Source organism: Urocitellus parryii, chromosome 1 (genome assembly GCF_045843805.1).
Source record: "Urocitellus parryii isolate mUroPar1 chromosome 1, mUroPar1.hap1, whole genome shotgun sequence".
Lineage (NCBI taxonomy): Eukaryota > Metazoa > Chordata > Mammalia > Rodentia > Sciuridae > Urocitellus > Urocitellus parryii.
The window spans coordinates 51,248,342-51,268,268 of NC_135531.1; the positions used below are offsets into that span (position 1 = coordinate 51,248,342).

The following is a 19,927-nucleotide window of genomic DNA, read 5'->3' on the forward strand; positions in this document are numbered from 1 at the left end:
CAGAATATTGAACAGTCTAGTTTATTAGATATATCTGTCACACCAAGTTATGTGCAACTTTAATTTACTTAACTTTCTAGTTGTTTATATTTTATTGATTTTTAAAAAGATGCATTACTTTATTAGTTTTGGATTACCATGGTGACATTGCCATAAATTTAGTAATTTGAAGCAAAACAAATAAACTGTCTTACAGTTCTGATGGTCAGAAGTCTGCAATAGGTATAAGTGAGCTGCCTTCTTTCAGGAGGCTCTGGGAGGATCTATTCCTCTGCCTTTCCAACTTCACTGCCTTTATTCCTTTACATAGCCCCTTCCTCCATCTTTAAATCCAGCAATGACTGGTAAAGTTTTTTCATTGTATCATCCTGAAACTGATTCTCTTGTCTTTCTCTTTCAAGGACCGTTATCATTACATTGGACCCACTCTGATAATCTAGGATAATTTTTCCGTTTCAGAATCTTTGCTATACCTGCAAAGTCTCTTGAACCATGTAAGGTAATATTTACAGGTTCCAGGGATTATGATATAAACATCTTTGGAGGCCATTATTCTGCCTTCCAGTCTCTATCTGAATTAAACTCTACATAGTATATCTTAATAACAGGACTTGTTTGTAGTTCATTTATAGTTCTAGAAGGTAGAACTAGGGTTGGTTGGATGGTGGGAAATTACACATAAACCTTTTTCTCCAGCTAGAGAATTTTTTCATTAATGGTAACTATTTAGAAATAATTAGGTGTGTGTGTGTGTGTGTGTGTGTGTGTGTGTGTGTGTGTGTGAGAGAGAGAGAGAGAGAGAGAGAGAGAGAGAGAGAGAGAGAGAGAGAGAGATCCTTTTACCTGTGAGACATGGGTTGACCAGTTAATAGTTAAGTCAAGGAGATTCTGATGAGGTGGGAAAATACAATAAGTGGACTCTAAAATTCCTTTATTTTTAACTAAGAGGAAGAAGAAGGAGAGGGAGAGGGGAAAGGGAGGAGGGAAGTGGGGGAGAGAGGGAGAGGGAGAGAGGATTTATCTATGAGTTTACAGTAATTGGTTCATGTCATTGTGGGAACTGGCAAATATAAAATATATAGAGTAGATCAGCAGACTGGAGACACAAGGAATAATTAATGAGTCTAAAATACACAGGCTGGAAGCTCAGGCAGGGTTTCTATATTGCAGCCTTGAGGTAGAAATATTTCTCCTTTGGGAATCTTCTTTTTCTTAAGGCCTTCAGTTGATTAATGAGGTTCATTTACATTATGGGAGTAATCTCAAAGCTTACTGATTTAAATGTTAATCACATTTTAAAATATTTTGATAGCATTATCTAGACTGGTATTAGCTAAACAATTGGACACTATGCCCTAGACAGGTTGCCACATGATATTATCATCACTCAGAATTAGAGGCTGAAGCCAAGGTCTAACTTCTTGGCCAGTGTTGTTCCCTGAACCACATCCTCAGTCTTTCTTCCTTTCTCCCTCCATCTCTCTCTTCTTCCTTCTTCTGTTTCTTTCTTCCTTTCTTCCATTTAGTTCCTTCTGTTTTGCTGCTGCTTTATTCTTTAGTATAAAGTTCAAGATAATAATGTGATTTTCCTACTTTTTTTGATGTTCACTTTTAGATTTGCTTGCAGACAGTTTTGAGTTTTCTGTGGAGCTCCTCACAATGAATTCACTTTGTATACTTAAATTTTTTTTCCAGTAGCTAAACCCTTTAAATAGTCAGCTTTCTCTGTGCAACTTTTATAACATTTAAAAATATTACTTGGGGTTTGTTCTTTCTTTAAAATTATTATTATTCAATGGCATAAATAAGAGACTCAGACTAGATCACTCAGGAAGAATAGACATTAAAAAGAAAGTTTAAATTCATTTTTACCCTCTTTGGGTAAATTTATTTTCTTTGCCTTCAGGATGCAGGAGAGAGGAAGATCTGAAAAAATACTTTTAATTCTATATTTCTGTGCTAATTCAATTTAAAAAGCTAATTAAAATTTGATTATTCAGGTTAGTTTACAGATTCTTCCTGTTGTTGGGTTTTATTTTAAATTAGTATAAAAGAGTTTTGTGCTTTTTCCCTCAAGCTGTTTAAAGTACGCTTTGGGAGATAAACAAGAACCTTTTATTTAAAAAGTAATAACTTATTCTAAACTGACAAATAAAATTGATATATATTTATCCTGTACAAAATAATGTCTTAGAATATGCATACATTGTGAAATGGCTAAATTGAGCTAGTTAACATAGGCTTTGCCTCACATGATTTTCATTTTTTGTGATGAGAACATTTAAAATGAACTTTCTTAGCCACTTTTAAAAAAGCAATGCAATAAGAAGTCTCCTGCCCTTATTTTTTTGCTGTTTGTGTATGCTAGGCAAGCCCTGTACCACTAAGCTACACCTGCCAATATCTCATTTTTAAAAAATGGATAACCACAATTAAAGGAACAGTTGTAAACTAACATTTACAAATAAGTGAAATAGTATAGCTCATTAATGAAACAGGAGTTTAGAGACCTGAATTATAATCTTACTCCTGCTCTTTACTAGGATAACTGTAAATTTCTGATCTGTGAACCAAGAGGCTAGAGTAGAGGGTCAGAGGCCAACTCTGGCTGTGATGTTTATGATTGTGAGGAGGGAGTCAAGTGGGGAGAATTTATAAGAGTATAATTTATTAGGGTAGATGTAGACAACCTGATGTCCAGAGATACAGGGGGAAGGGATTTTAGGGATAGAAAGCATTGAACAAAGTGACATTCAGGTTTTGTTCTAGTTTAGGTCATATTTTGTTCATTGTACACTTTTGCATATATCTCTTTCTCTTGTGTGAAACAGACAGGGCTGCTGTTCCCATTTTGTAGGGAAATGTTTGGAGGTCTGATGAAGTCATTCTGTTTCTAAAAATGGCAAAAGATTATTGACTAAAACTTGTAGAATTATAGAATATTAGGTTTTGAAATAATCTGGTACAACTACCATTTTTTAATTTTGTGTTCTTTTTACTATACCACTTGCTGTTTTTTGAAACTTTTGTTCCATTTTTTATAGTTGGACAAACATTATCAAGCAATTATTTTACATTTTTTCTTTTTATCACTCCTTAGTTTTATATAAGGTTATAGGATTAAAAATACATAATTAATTACCTAACTCAGATTGTATCTCTTTAAAAATGCAAATAATATTATATTTAGATTAATTCTTTGAGAAAAATTTTTTTTTGTTTTATCTTGTCTGGTAAAACTGGACTCTAAACATGTTTTGATTGGATCTTTAAAATGTGGGGAATTCCATGTTAATGCAGAAATTTAAAAATCTCTTATTTTTATCATGGAAGTTATTTCTTAAGGTATACGTCTACCTCAGAGTAAAACCTGACAAATTAAAGAGCCCATTCTCAAAATTAATAGTGGTACACAGGGCTTAAAGGAAAAAGGTATTTTCACTTCTCTGTATCTAGCATTTTAAATATGCAGTTAACATATTTTGTAATGAACTTTTCAACATAAAATTCCTCTTCAGAATAAATAGAAATTATTCTTTCTGTCAATTATAACCTCCTACTGTGCACTTTTATTTAATTAGTTGGGGGTAGGGTGAGCAGCTTCCACCTCAAGGCACAAAGTATGCTCTGAAACAAGGCCAGTGTTCTGGATCCATAGGGACCTGTAGCAAAAAAAAATGGAAACACATGAATTTTTTATATATTATTGCCAGACAGAACTGAATTTTTTTTTTAGATTCTCTTCCACTTACTAGCTTTGTTTCCATTAGTAAATTACTTAATCTTAGCATCTATGTAGCATAGCTTATAATATTCTCTTATCCTTTCATTTGAGGAAAGAGGAAGTGAGGGATAGAAATACTGTTTATAGCACAGTGCCTGGCACAGATATCCTAGCAATTTGGAGGTTGAAGCAGGAGAATCACAAGTTCCACGCTGTCCTTGACTGTAGTAAGGCCCTCAGCAAAAAATAAAATAAAAAGGACTGAGAATGTAGCTCAGTGGTAAAGCTCTCCTTGGGTCAATCCCTAATACCTAAATAAATAAATGAATAAATAAGACCGATGACAACAGTAGTAGTTATTTTATAGTTGTACTTCTTATAGTAACTTCTTGTAGTAACTATTCCTATAGATGTTTCTTCTTAATTATTTATGCTAAAATGTAAATTTACTGAGAACATGAACTTTCAAACTAAAGCACCTGAAAAACATTAGTTCCTGATGAATGTTCCCATACTTGAGAGGTTCTTTATTTATCTGTTTTCCATTTATTAAATAGTATCTCATGGATGTACTTATCTGGTTACTTGAGTATATTTTAAAATACAATTCTGTGCATTATAGATGGTATATTTGAAGAATACTTGTGCGTATTTATTTCTAATTACTCTTATGATCTTCTAAGTTTTAATATGAGTCATAATAAATTAGTGATTTTAGTTGTATGTGAATTATGATGGGGATTTAGTGCTTAAAATTGGTAATTAATAGACTTGGTTTTAATGATGTGTCACTTTTCAGAAGAAAAGATTGTTTTTTAAATATTTATTTTAGTTATTGATGGACCTCTATTTTATTTATTTATATGTGGTGCTGAGGATCAAACTCAGTGCTTCACACATGCTCAGCAAGCGCTTTACCACTGAGCTACAACCAAAGCCTGAAAAGATGTTTTTAAAATAGTATTTTCAGTCAATGAAAGAGTGGGATTCTTTTTTCTTTTTTTTTAATATTTATTTTTTAGTTTTAAGTGGGCACAATATCTTTCTTTTACATTTATGTGGTGCTGAGGATTGAACTCAGTGCCTCAGCATGCTAGGTGACCACTCTACCACTGAGCCACAACCCCAGCCTTGAAATTCTTATTTCTAAAGCTTTAATGTATACAGAACTTTTTTTTTTTTAGTTGTCCATGGACCTTTAATTAATTAATTTATATGTGGTACTAAGGATTGAACCCAGTGCCTCACACATGCTAGACAAGTGCTCTACAACTAAGCTTCAACCCCAGCCCCATGACAAACTTATCTGGAACTTATTTTTGCCAAACACATGTGTCAGTACTAGATTTTGTGTATATTTGTACTTTTGCAAGACTGTTTATTTCTCTGCTTATGGTGGTATTATACATTTTTTTTCCAGAGCATGAAGGGGAAAAGCAAAAGCAGTCATGACCTGCTTAAGAATGATCCGCATCTCAGTTCTGTTCCAGCTGTTGAAAGGTTAGTCTGGTGCTGGTATGATCCTAAGTTCTTATTTTCAGGCTCAGATCATTTGCTTGTTTCCTTTGTCAGCAAATGCTCAGATCTCATAAGTCATACTTTTAAAAACCCAACTCCTCCCCGCCAAAATAAACATTTTAATAATGGAGGTAGAGAAGAACTTCTAGCATGATGGAGAGAAGCACTGTAGTTACTTTCACTCTTCTCGATATCTACCTTTGTTGAATTAATTACATTTAAAATTAATTCTCAAACTATTAAATCTTAGAATAATCTGAATACTTGGAACTGTTTGCTCAGAAAGTTTAATGTTTAAGTTGTGTTTTTAACTTTTTATTTGAAACATTTTTATATTGGTTGGTGTCATGGGTAAACAAATCAAGATTGAAAGGTTAGTGTGAAGAAGTCACCATATTTTGGGCCATACCACTGAGTGTAAATTCTCACATCCTTTTAGAGGTTAACAGAAAATTGTCTTACTTTCTTGGCTCTTTTTGCAAAGATATTGCTTAGTGTCAGATACAATTGCACATGATTATTGGGCCAGTGTCTCAAAATGGGAAGCTAAAATAGCATTGTATTGAGTTTAATTCATTTTCAAAAGTCCTATTTCAAAACGTTCTTTTCTTAACATTCTTTTATTTGAAGAATTAGGTTTCTTTAGCCAGAATACTGCAAGTTAATAGAAAAAAAAAATTTCTACAGTTAGTTGTTCATTAAAAAAAGTTCGTTGGTGGCTTTTGCTTTAAAAAAGAAAATTTCTGGGCTGGGGATGTGGCTCAAGCAGTAGCGCGCTCACCTGGCATGCGTGCGGCCCGGGTTCAATCCTCAGCACCACATGCAAACAAAGCTGTTGTGTCTGCTGAAAACTAAAAAATAAATATTAAAAACAATTCTCTCTCTCTCTCTCTCTAAAAAGAAAAGAAAGAAAGAAAAGAAAATTCCAGTGAATCATTTATCTGTTAATGTAGCATACCTCTTATTCATTTTATTAAAAATCATCTGCTGTAGAGTGCCATTTTGAGATTCCTATGATGAAATAAATTTTGGAACCACTTAATTCCTGTGATGAAATAAATTCAGAACCACTTAATTCCTGCAAACTATTCTAATTTTTTTTATTTTTAAATAATTTTATTTGTTTCACTTTGAAGCTAAAACTTATTTGTTTTACTTATTTTTTGTAGTGAAAAAGGTGATGCAACAGGAGATTTAGATGATGTGAGTATTAATTTTAGTACATATATGGCTTGAACAATTTGTAGAAAGTTTACATTTTACAAAAAATTAATATTTTTCCTTTAAAAGATAACATAGAATTGGAGATGTAACTAAGCGGCAGAGTGTTTGTCTAGCCTGTACTAAATCCTGGGTTCTATCCCTAGCACTAATAAAAAGTAACATATATTACTTTTATAATTTTACATGCAAGGTATTGAAAATTTTGAAAAATAAAAATTGTAATATTTTGATATTAGAATATTTTCTTCCAAATATATGTGTTGTTTTCTTACAAAATTTGAGTCATATATTTGAATTTCTATCCTGGTTTTTCTCCTTCTCAGTGATATTATATGAATGAGATGTTGTAATTTTGGTTTATTATGTTAATAGTTTAAAGGTGGATGGGTGAGCATCTGATATGACATATGGGAAATGCTTGCATCAGTTGTTTGTAGCAGTATTCCTTTTTATACAGACATTTCAGAAGATTCTCATATAAGACTCTAGTGATCTTTATTAGGTATACTGGCAAATAAAATTAATAAAATAGAAGGAAGATGCCCTTTTAATATGTATGAAATAAAATTTTTCTAATTATCCATATGCTACTTTATATAAAAACCCATTGATCTGTGCATTGTATAATTCAATGGAAAGTACATAACTTTCCATTTATGAATATAGATTTATTTATTATTATAGTCAAAAGAGAGGATTCTCAGACTATCTCTAAACTGTTATGTGTTCCTTTTAAATGACTCAATCTAGGAGTCCTTTCCCAGGAAAATGTACTATATCCACAAACAAAATTGTGTGTCTTTGCAGGGTGTGCGTGTTTTAGATCTGAGGCCTAAGCAGGGCACATATATGTCAGTGATTATCAGCTTTCAGTGCTTAAGAATTTAAACATCTTGCTAAAACATTCACAGTTTCTATCCCGAGAGATTTTGGTTCAAAAAGAATGCAATGAGGACTAGGATTTTACTCCTCCCACCCCAAATAGCCATGTAAGTAGTTTGAGAACCAGATTTTGAAGACCACTCACTGATATAGGGATTCACAAGCCTCAAATTACGAATCCTGCCTCACCATGAATCACAAGATCAAAGAATCACAAAAGGAAAACTTGATATAGTTTCTTCCTTCTCTTTCTCTCCCCTCTCCCTCTCTTCACTGCTCCCTGTATTAATGCTGGGAGCTATTCTAGAAATCAAAGATATAGTAATAAGCAAAACAGGCCAGAATTTTAGCTCTCATGGAATGTTTTCCTTAATTGGTCGAGAAACAATAAACACATAGATACTAAGTGCTTTGGAAAATTAGCCAGGGAAGGGTAATGAAGAGCACTAGAAGTGGGAGGTTGGTTCTGCCATTTTAATGGGATGATCAAGAAAAGCATCACAGAGAGAGTTGTATATGAGCAAAGAGCTGAAGGAGAGAACAAGGCAAACGATGCAGATACCCAGAATATGAGTTGCAAGTTAGAGAATAACTCCAAAGTTGGCTAGTGTTCCTGGGCTGCAGTTATAGAACATTAAATTATGTCAGGGAGAGAAGAGTTTTGAGGGAGTTGGGAATCCATTGCATGTTTTTCAGGAGAGAATTAATTTCTATGACTTAGATTATAGGAATAAATCTCAGCTTCTGCATTATACCTCCTCTACTCGAATTAATTCCCTGGTTGAGGTCTATTCTGGCCAACTGCCTCCAGAACCACTTTCCCATTGGGAGAATTATAGGAATGTAGATAAGACACAATATCCCTGGTGATATAGATTGAGTATTAGATATGAATTGAGCAAACAACCCTTTCTGGGGTTATGTAGTTGGCCTAGAGCAGACCGTAGGGGCATTCCCACCTGGGGCAGAGTATTCAAGCTTTTAACTAGTTCAAAACACAAAGCTGGCTGAGAATGCAATAAAGAGAGTCTGAGATAGATTCCTTGAAGAAAAGGGGAAATTAAATGACTGACAAATACTGTTTCAATTTCTGCAGGAAGGAGATGAAAGTGCTGAGCATGATGAATACATTGATGGTGATGAAAAAAACCTGATGAGAGAAAGAATTGCCAAAAAGTTAAAAAAGGACCCAAATGCAAATGTGAAATCAACTGGAGAGGGAGAAGTGGAGAAGAAATCAGTCAGCCGCAGGTGAGTCAATTGTTGTGCTCTGGCTATTAGAGTTTTTTGTCTTTTTAGGTTTGACTAAAACTGAGTCCTTTACTAAACTTATATATATTTTTCAAACTGCCATATCATAATGTTTAATAAATGTAACAGTTGTGTAAATTGTCCCATTTAGGGGCCTCAGAGAAAATGGACTAGGCTTAAAGAAAGTCTGTTCAGCAATAGTCCCATGAGTCAAATTCCACTTCATTTTTCTCTGATCCCTTTGTGGAAAGGCTCTATATACTTTTATATGTAGGGAAAGCAATATATTAGCTAGATGTAGAAAGTTGTGTTTGTTTAAAACCAACGAGAATAGTTGAATCAATTTCATAGAAAGAAAAGAGACATCCTCAAACAATTTGACTAAAATTTATCAAAATTGGTGAAGAAAGTGTGTGGGCCTGAAAGTATTCTTAAGTGTATTTTCAGGTCTGATTTACCAAATACCACATACCCCTCCTAATCTCAGTAGTATCATAAAAGAAATTTCAGTGATGAGGAATTCACTGTTGGGTGGTAAAATTTTGTTGGATTTTGTGACTCAATGTTTTATTCTTCTGAAATTCAACTCAACTGAAAAACTCCTCTTTATGATTCTATGATCACACTTAATGGTATACATTTTAAATGTTGCTTTATGAAAGTAATGGTATTTGTTTTCTTCAGATGGTCTACATTTGGGTAAGATAGATGTAACTACATATAAATAACACTTTTTTCTATTATATTTTTCAACCTCATCTAGGAAAAAAAAAAAAAAAGCAAATTTTCATTGCATAGGTCCTTCAGTTTTCTTTTTGTAAACCAGAAACAAAAGTAATTCTTAGGAATTTTCCCTGAAGGTAGAACTTTTTGCATTCAGAAATGGTATTTAATTAGCTCTTTTTTTCCCCCCAGCCGCATTCACCTGGCAGTCAAGTAATCGCTGTTGAATAGTTTAATGTAGATTAACTTTGGGCCGAACTGAGGGAAGATATTAGTGATTAGATAGATGCTTCTACATACATGGAGTTAGAGCCTCCCATTGACTCTCTAACTTTTAGTCAAATCATCAGTATAATCAAGGATGTATAATGTTTTTCTCTCTCACTCAAGGCAGGGTGTCGTCTGACTTTTAAAGATTAAGTTTATAATAGAACAAAACCTTTAAATTTCAAATAAATAAACCACATACTTATTTATATTATATTTAAATGCTCTTTAGGCCTTTGACTATGTCTTCTTGGTTTTTTGTGTAACTTAAAATACTTACATATGCAGTAATTAATGTAAATTATAATTTGGCAAAACTGAGTTTTCCGTAAAAACTAAATAAAGCTTATTTTACATGTAACTTTCATAATAGTCTTTATAAAATTGGTTGCTTTAATAACAAATAATTGAGAGATTACATTTTGCAAAATATGTTCATTTTTAAAACAAAGGGTTATCCTTAAACGATCCTCTTATTATATGGGCCTAATGAGCAAACACAGCATTGATGGCTAGATGTAGAAACATGATCTTGATTGGGAAACTAGTGGGGGCCATTTAAAAGTTTTTACAGGTGAATGATGATACATTGAGATTGTATTTAGTGGAGAGAATGAATTTATGGAAGGGTGTGTTGGGTTGCTAAAGAAACTGATAAAATACCATAGACTAGTGGCTTAAACAACAGATGCTTATTCTCAGCTCTGGACACTGAAGATCAAAATCAAAGTGCTAGCCAGTTTGTTTCTTGGTGGGGACCCTATTCACACTTTCTTGTTGTGACTACATGAGAGAGAAAGAGGGCTCTGGTGTCTCTTCCTCTTCTCATAAGGACATTGATCTCATCATGGGGGTGTACAGTTAATTAGCTCCCAAGGGTCCCACCTGCACTTAGCGGTTTAGAGCTTCTACATGAATTGGGGCACAAACATTTGGTTCATAATGAGAGGAGAGAATGGAGGAGACAAGTTTGAAAGCTTTTTCAGTAAATCCACTTGAGAGATGGTGTGAGCTGAACTAAGGAACTTGCTATTTTATAGAATTTGCATGAACATGGGTTTAAATAATAAGAAATATTCTCAATCGAATTTGAAGCTTAGTTTTATGATAATTCTTTACATAGGAATGTATTGGTAGTATCCATTCATGTTAACAATTTTTCCTTTTTTATAGGTGAGAATAATTTGCACAGTTAAAATCAGATAACATTAACTGCATGAGTATTTTGTATATTCATTGTATTGGAAGAAACTATATTCAGATGGTTTAAGGTTCTACCAAGAAAAGTAAATTAAATGAGAAAATTAACTCCCAAGATGACTTTAAAATTTAGATAAATACATGAACATTGTAGGCATTATTTGATTTTATCTTTTAGAATAAAGTAGTTGGCAAAATGAACCTATAAAATATAGTGCCAACATTTATTTAAAACTGTTCTTTTCTTCACCCCATATTTTCAACTTTGAAATGCTTTTCTATCTCTCCTTCACCCTACCTCTCCTACCCACAAAGAGAAACAAAAGAAAAATAAAAGAGTTCAGACAAGAGGAGAAAATATAGATTTTAAGAGAAAATTTAGTTTTTCATTCTGTTCTAGAAATTTCCATGATTATCTCATGATCACATATTTTTAAGTTCAGAAAATTTCCAAAACCATTAGTACTTTTTGTTAGTTATACCAGCTTCAGTATTGCTTAAGTTTCTGGAGTTAATTTTATAGTTAAAAAAATAAATAAAAAACAAGAAACTCCCAAGTTTTAAAAAATTATAATGTGGCAAAAGAATAATTATATCTAAAGGAAGTTCACTGCTTAGTTTGAGTTACAGTGGGTATAGTCAGAAAGAGGTCAGTGTGAAATCATTATCTATTCAAATCAGTGTTCTGGATGTATACAAACTTTCATCTGGATGTACTTGAAATACTCTGTTATCCTTCGGTAATTTTCTTATTTGAGCAGTGGGATCAGAGACTAGACTAGCCTACCAGCCCTTTAGGCAAGGAACTCTTCAAAAGTATACTTTTACTGAAAATTTATGGTATTGCTTCTCTTGGTAAGAAAACATCTGGAATCTGTTAAAGTTGTTTATCACTTTGGATGTTAAAACCTACAAGCAGGTTTACTGAGTATATAATATTTAAGCTGGAGAATGGTATTTGACAATGTAATTTTCAACAACAACAACAACAAAATACAGTAGAATCTTCCCCTAATAATGTATTCTCAATGTCTCTGGTAATGTCTTTGAAAAGTACTTAGGGGTTCAAGGGAAAATCCAAAACTTTCCCTGACTCTGTCCTTATGGAATAGGTAACCTTATACCTATTCTGATTTTTCTAGGATTTCTAGGATTTCCCTTGCCTCCTCTATTTTTTAAAACATGTCAATTTATCTTTCTTTCTTGTTCAACCCATTTTGATATGCCTATATCTTGACTATGGATGTTGTTCAACAGAATCACATAGCTGTGTACGAGTTTTAGTTTCCAGCCTCAGCTGTGCCACTTGTGCTTATCTTATGCCCCACAATGTTTACATCAAACCTCCAGTTCACTCTCAGCACATCACCTAGCTTCCTGTTTTATAAAATAAAAGGAAACTTCTTCAATTTTTTTTTCTTTTCTCTTTCCTCTTACCCTTTTAGACCAATTCACACCTCCTTCTGTGCTTGAAATGAAGGAATCTCCTCCCTTGCCTTCAGTTTTCTCCTTTCAACTTGTCCTTTCCCTCAGCTTGTGAATACAATTAAGCCTGTCTAACATTTGAGAGTAGGAAGAAAAGCATTCTATTTTATTTCCTGTCCCACCTCCTACTTTTTCATGTATTTCTAAGTCCATATCATCTGGATTTCCTTCCATCACTTGACTGAAATTACTTTCATGAAAGCAATCTGCAGGCAAATCAAATGGGATTTTCTAATTTTTTTTTTTTTTTGTGGTCTATCTGCTGTGGAAATTATCTTTTTCCTCTTGAAACTCATTTTCCTCAGGAATTTTGCCATCTAAATTGTTGTATGTGATTCAGGAGCATTAGTATAATTTAGGAACTTAGTCTCAGACTCCACCCCACACCTTTTGAATCAGAATCTGCTCTTTAACAAGATCCCCAGGTGGTTTGTATGTACAGTACATTAATGTTTAAGAAGCAGTTTTGTAGAATCCTAAGCTGGGGACATTAGAGGGAGTGGGAATTGAATCCAGGAGTGCTCGACCACTGAGCTACATCCCCAACCCTTTTTAACTTTTTATGTTGAGACAGGATCTCACTAAGTTGTTCACACTGGCTTCAAACTTGTGATCCTCCTTCCTCAGCCTCAGTCCCTGGAATTGTGGGCATATACTACCACATCTGACTGGAATACTAATTATTTTCTCTACTGAAACTTGACTGCAACTCAAGTTTTATATTATATTAGCCCCAAGGTCAGCAGCTTGGTACTATATTCTCTAACTCTAGAGGGTATACCTATTGCACCCTAGTCACACTTGCATGTTAGTGAGTATGATATTAAGTCATACTTTTTTTTCTTCTTTTATATCCTTATACTTCCTTGAATGTATCCATTTTTTTTTATCTTCATGGCGAAATCTTATAGATACCCAAATATTTATATAAATGAATGAATAAAGACTGGGTAAATCCTTTGTTGACAAACTATTTTCTCCTCTGGATCCTATAACTTGCTTGTATTTCACATGGGATTTATTGATTTGTCTATTCTTTGCCTGAAGTAACTAAGCTCTTTTAGAAATATCGTCTTATTCTCAATTAGCATATGGTGATTGGTCATTAGAATTTGTGGAATGAGTAGATGAATAAATAAATTATTATGTTGTGTTTATTATAGGTTTTCACTCCCAATTTCACATTAGATTCTCTAAGGAAGCACTAAAAAATACTGATGCCAAGGCCATACAGAGCGATTCTGAATCATTTGGTCTGAGGTGAAATTTGGACATATCCTTTATTTCTTTTTTTTCTTTTTCACTTTTAATTTAAGTGTAATATACATGCAGATTATAGCTATATAATATTTCATAGTGCATGCTATACAACTTGCCAAATTTTTGTAAACTACATGCTTCCATATACCCATTATCATGAAAAGGAAAATTGCCATTATTCAGAAATCCTCTTCTGCCCCCCATTCTGATCACTTTCTCCTAAACACTTTTCTAACTTCTATGAGCATGCATTGATTTAGGACAACAGTATTTTTAAAAGCTCTCCAAATATTCTAATGTGCATCCAGAAATGAGAATCCTTCTCTTCAACACATATTCCCTTGATTGCCTCTAAGGTTTAGAAGAATAATATAGAAGTAGAAGGTATTTCCATAGGGTGGACTTAGATCCTTTTGCAATATGACAGAGGTGTTTACATCAGATCTTATCAATTTATCTTACTTGGTTTAAATCTTGAAAGATTAGTGAGAAGGTCAATTTACAAGGTTATTTTAATGAGAATCAAATAATGTAAGAAGAAAAAATATGATATTTGAGTATACCTGATGTTTTAAAAGATGTGTGTTGGTAAAGTATTAAATCAATGTCTCAGTCTTGTTTGTACATTTAATCACCTGAGAACAGGCCCTATCCCTGATCAAGTTAATCAGAATTCTTTATTTACACCCAAAATAGAAATTTAAAAACACTCTAGTTTATTCTCATGTATACCCAAATTTTGTTAAGCTTTTGAGACAGTTGCAGGTTATTTTTCAGAAAGTCCTATTTTAAGGTTTATTGTGAAGAATCTTTTTGTTGCCTGTAGGTGGAGCTCAACAGCTGCAAATTAATCATATAACCCAAATTGAGCCTTTTGCCCTGCTTGTTTTCAGCATTTGTTTATTGATTCATAATAAATGTCTAGACAGTAACATCAGATGTAACAAGCAGACCAGAGAGTCAGAAGTCAGTTGTTTGTTGTGATGATTACAATCATGAAAAGGCTATCTCTTATTGCATAATATCTATCTGTAATTTTATTGTGATTATTTTTCTAACTTTATTTTCGTCAAATTGAAATATAAATCAAGGAAATCTTGACAGACTTGTAATCTTTTAAGTTTCAGTCTTGGTGTTTGAACAGGTTCTGGTTTTATCAGTGATCTTCTATTTACCTGACATATTTAATTGACTGCAGCATTGTTTTTATTTCATGAAACAGCTCTCTTATTTGGTAAAATTTGCATTTTACAAATGAGCTGTATTGGGTTGACTGAATATGAAGTATCTCATTATAAAGATAGTAACATATTAAAGTTGAGGTTGAAGATCTTATGAATTGATTATACTTTAAATTATGAACCAAGGATAATACAGTCATAAATAATGTAGTTATATCTTCTGAGGCCTGTATGAACACTTACATGAGCTGCTACTAATTTTAGTCTCTCTCATCTATCTTTGTTGGATTTGTGATATGTGACTAGCATTTCTTATTGCACTTTGAATTATTTCCCCCCTCCCCCAGGATTTCTAGACCTCTCATAGTAATTGATAAGCTTTCTTTCAGAGGATTTTTGAGTGATAGTATACTTTGTGTTTTGGTTTTGCTTATTTTATGGTCAGACTTAGAAAATATAGAATAGTCCTATATAATCTTTGCTTGATATTCAAAACTAGTTCAGTATTTACATTTTAAAAAACTTAAAAGGTAGTACATATTTTTAAATAATAGTACAAACTTAAAAGAGAGTATAGTAACAAATATTGAAATCCACATTCTAACAAATCAATTTAAATCATCATCTTTAAGATGACCCCTTCTTTACCTCATCACAATATTTATAGGCAAGAAATAAAATTAACCAGGTGGAGTATTTTTGTTTCCTTTTATCTCTTTTCCCCAAGATATTGGACTGAAGAGAACAGTAAAAAAAGAAGAGAACTAGAAATGCAAGATCTAAACGGAGCATAATTTGCCTGTAAATAAAGAAAATTTGCAATTATTGTTTGGTACAGTATTATAGTGTATTTTCAGGAATTTTTTGGATCTAACAGCAAATGCTAAACTTTGAGCTAGTCTTGGTTTTAATGAAGTTTGCATGCTTTTACTAGAACTTAATTTTTTAAAAAATACCCTTTCTCCTAACCATACTATTCTTAAATATGTTATCTTTATTGCCAAGTGTGCAAGAACTATTATATGATAGGTTCCAGGAAAATGAAATATAGGGAAAATGGTTTCTGTCTGCACATGTTCGTAACATAGTTGCTGTGGTTTAAACTTGTGCCCAAAGTTCATGTGTGGGAAACCCAATTCTCAAAGCAACAGTGTTAAGAGGTGGGACCTTTAAGAAGTGATTAGGTCATGAGGGCTTTGCCCTCTGAATGGATTAATGTGATTATTATGGAAGTAGGTTAATTATCTTGGTAGTGAGTTCCTGATAAAAGGAAGAATTTGGCCCCCTCCCACACCCTCTTTCTCTTGTGCTCATGCACCTGTCTATTTCCTTGCCCTTTTTCCTTTCATTATGGGATGATACCGCAAGAAGGCCCTTAGTAGTTGTAGGACCCTTGATCTTGGACTTCCCAGTCTCTAGAACTATAAGGAATAAATCCCTGTTCTTTGTAAGTTGTCCAGTCTCAAATATCTGTTATAAAAGCACAAAACATTATAAGACAGTAGTGTAAGAGTAGGAATTGTAAGTAGTTAATTGCCATTCAGTATGACAAGTACTCTACTAGACACACATGCAAAGTATTAGGGATATTAGTAAGTAATGTATATATATTTCATAGAAAGATCAAAATACCAGGTTAAAAAAGAACTGAAGATAAAATTATCAGTTTGCAAAACAAAAACAGTCAAATGCCTGATTTCATATGTATCACCTTTATGCTGGTAAGATAAATCATATCTCAGAGCCAGTATTAAAAAAGAATAACACTTTAGCATTGAGTTTATTTCTTTTAATTAATGTTGCGTAATCTCCCAGATTAGATATTTTGGTTTATTGTCTTTACCTGTTATGATAAGAATTTTGGAATAGTATAAATTATAATATAAACCATATCATGGTTTGGTATTTCTGGCAAGCTCCTTTTTTCTTCTGTTTGGATTTTTGTAGCAAGAATTTTTGGATATTCTAAAAAAAAAAAAAAAACTGTTTCTTGGGCTCTTTGAAATAAAATACCACTTTTAAAATGCCGAGTCAGTTCATTGAGAACCAGTTAATCCATATCCAAGGAATCACCTTCAAAATAAGACCAAAAAAGTCCTTGAACTTAAGTTACATTGTCCAGAAGTCTGATGTCCTTGCTGTTTTTACAATTAGAGTTTGTATGGCAGACAGGAAGCAGTGAAATGCACATATGGAAGAAGATTCTTATGTCAAAATGGACAAGAGGTATTGACAACTCATTTGAACGTATTGATTTATATATTACCCTTGAGAGTTATGATCTTTTGATCTCACAGCATCAGTTGTTTATAGGGAATAAAATTGTACATTTGAAATACATTGAGATTATGTACAGAAAAAACATTAAGTTATTTATCATTTAACGAAGTGTTTTCTTCATTGGAACAAATGCATTCATATGGAAGAATTTTGAAAAACTCATAGTAGTCATGCCTTTCTAGGCTGTACATTGTGAATTCACCTGTAAATTAAATCAGCAAGTGTAGTTGTGAAAGATAAGAAAGAGAAGGGTTTTGTTTTGCACTAAATTAAAAGTACATGAAATTTCACAAGGACCCAAGAGAGCTTTTCTCTTTTCTTGCTACCCTTCAGATATCACTTGGATTTTGCATATTCATTGAGACTCTATTTGGTGCCAGTCAGTGTGCTAGGTCCCAACATACACAGATTAGTGTATCTCATTCTCTTTTCAAGTTGCTTAGTGTCTAGTCAAGGAAGACAGTGAATAAATAAATAAGGGTTATAAAGGGTTCATAGGTGCTCTAGTCAAGGAGTTGTTCTGTTATTCCACAAATATTCTTCATCTACAAATTTTGTCAGATCATTTTTTTTCTCCAATTTGAACCCCACAACAAATCTACAGGTATAGTTTGAGTTGTTATACTTATTTTACAAATAAAATAAAACTGGACCTTAAAAGGTGAAATGGCTTGCCTTATGTCCTATGGTTAGAAAGTAGCAAAGCCTAAAGAGGGGGGTTAGTCAGAACCAAATTATGTGTGTCCAGCTAGGAGATTTACCTGGACCATTTCTACCAAAGGTGTGATATCATTTTAGATATATTACTCTGGATAATTGTAAGGGATAAATTGGAGGAAGGAGGCTAAAACAGAAAGAGAAACTAGTAGATTATCACATTATTCCAAAGAAGAGCAATAATGATCTAACTACCTAAGGTAGTATCTGTGGGGATGAATTTGAGAGTTAAGCAAGTAGAATTATTAAAACTTGATGACAGATTGGATGTAGGAGACCTGAAAGGAAAATATATTCTAAGTGACTCCTAGGCTTCTGGCTTAAATGAATGACTTAAGTAGTGGTGACAGCACTGAGACAGGAACACTGGATGTTACTAATACTCCACTTAGATATTTTTATTCTTATTGTCCTTCCTGATCAACCTCAGTATCCCTGTACATAAACATACATCCTAAATTGCTTCTGAGTCAGTTGTTTCCTTTATTAGTCAGCTTAGGTTATTATGCTTTGGTAACAACAACAACAACAACAAAAATCCCAAATCTCAGTGGCTTAAGACAACTGTTTGTTTTTTTGCTTTTTCTGCATCCTGGTGGGAAGTTGTACATCTGCTCCACATCTTCATTCTAGGGCCCAGAATGAAGAAGCAGCAGCTTTCTGAAATATGCTACTCATGGCAGGATGAAAGAGTGATAATGGTGTCATATACTTGCTCTTAAAGTTTCTACTTAGAAGTGGCACACATCACTTCATCATTTCATTGGCCAGACCAAGTAATATGGTCACCAATAAGGTGAAGTTTAAACCTTTCACATGGAGTATCAGTGAGTGGTTGGGAACAGTAATTCAATCTACTATGCATTAATCAAAAGTTTCTTTAGATACCGATGGCCATATAATAAATTTAATCATAATCTTCCTGACATCTTCTTTGTCCTCTTCCAGGATCAAGAAGATATAATGAAGATGATATAATTGCTATTACCAGATTTTTTTAAAGAAGGAATTCAATTTATAATTATTCAGACTTTTAGAAAGTAGAGAATTCTAAAGGAAATTCTGTCTTACTAGTCTTTACACCAGGGATCTAGAAGAAAACAATGGACATCTCCCACAACTTTCACAGGTGCTGCAAAAATACTAAAGTATTTAATGCACAGCACATTAAATCCTAACTTTCTTATTAGATATCGTAAGGATCTTTTGGTTGTAGGGATTAGAAACATTCGAATTAATTTAAGTAAAGGAATTTCTATATAAAGGGTTAGGGTAACTACCCTATCAAAATCCAGATAAAATAATTTTGTACAGTTCTCATGAAAAAGCCAATTAGCAGAAAGTTATGTTTTCTCTTTTACAGCTTCAGATTCTCTTCTTTCCTCTGTTCTTTTGTTTCACTAGCTTCTGGAAACCTGTTTTTTCTATAAGGCTGTATGTGCTCCTTATTGCAGATCAGCTCTTCAGAAGAAAAACCAACTTGATTTCTGTGTCCTAAATACAAACATGAAACTGAGGATCTTACTGGCTTGAGTTAAGAGGAGAGGGAGTTGGGAAGCTATGAGGTATGTTGATGAAACAAGGTGGCTTAGTCCCTCCATCATCTAGCCTTACCTTCTCAGTTGGTAATGTTAACTCCAGTGTGCAACTGGATTCATAGCTGCCTAGCTGAAAGCATTTGCTAGTTTCCTTTGTAGTTAAGCATGGCCACATTGACCAAGTCTGGCTTATGAGATGAAAGAGAAGTATGTCAGGCTTTTTTTTGGTACCAGGAATTAAACCCAGGGGTGTTTAAATACGGAGCAACATCCCAAACCCATTATATTTTTTATTTTGAGACAGGGTCTCACTGAGTTGCTTAGGGCCTTGCTAAATTGCTCAGGCTGGCTTCAAACCTGTAATCCTCCTGCCTTAGCCTCTTGAGTTGCTAGGATTACAGGTTTGTGCCACCACATCTAGTCAGGCAGTCTTTTTTTAAAGAAAGAGGCTATCCCTCCTTCATTCCTTCCTCCTCCTGCCAACCTGGCACACAGATTCATCTGCTGGAGCTAGGGATGAGCTAGGGATGAGAGAGGGAGAAGGAACCTGGATCCTTGAAGGCTTTGTAGAACCACTATTCCAGCACAAATTTCTTACCTGTAGACTTTTTCTATATGAGGTAGACTAACCTTCAAGTTGTTCCAGTCACATTATTTGGGCTTTCTGTTATGTGTAG

General features: G+C 33.5%; 1 protein-coding gene across 1 annotated transcript in view; it reads left to right on the top strand.

The window, feature by feature from the left end:
* Positions 1 to 19,927, top strand: part of Cwc27 (CWC27 spliceosome associated cyclophilin) — a 212,955-nt gene that overhangs the window by 28,020 nt on the left and 165,008 nt on the right. The window contains exons 8-10 of the mRNA XM_026390852.2: positions 5,145 to 5,224; positions 6,412 to 6,445; positions 8,445 to 8,599. Of these exons, the coding sequence (XP_026246637.2) occupies positions 5,145 to 5,224; positions 6,412 to 6,445; positions 8,445 to 8,599 (269 nt within the window). The remainder of the gene's footprint in view (positions 1 to 5,144; positions 5,225 to 6,411; positions 6,446 to 8,444; positions 8,600 to 19,927) is intronic.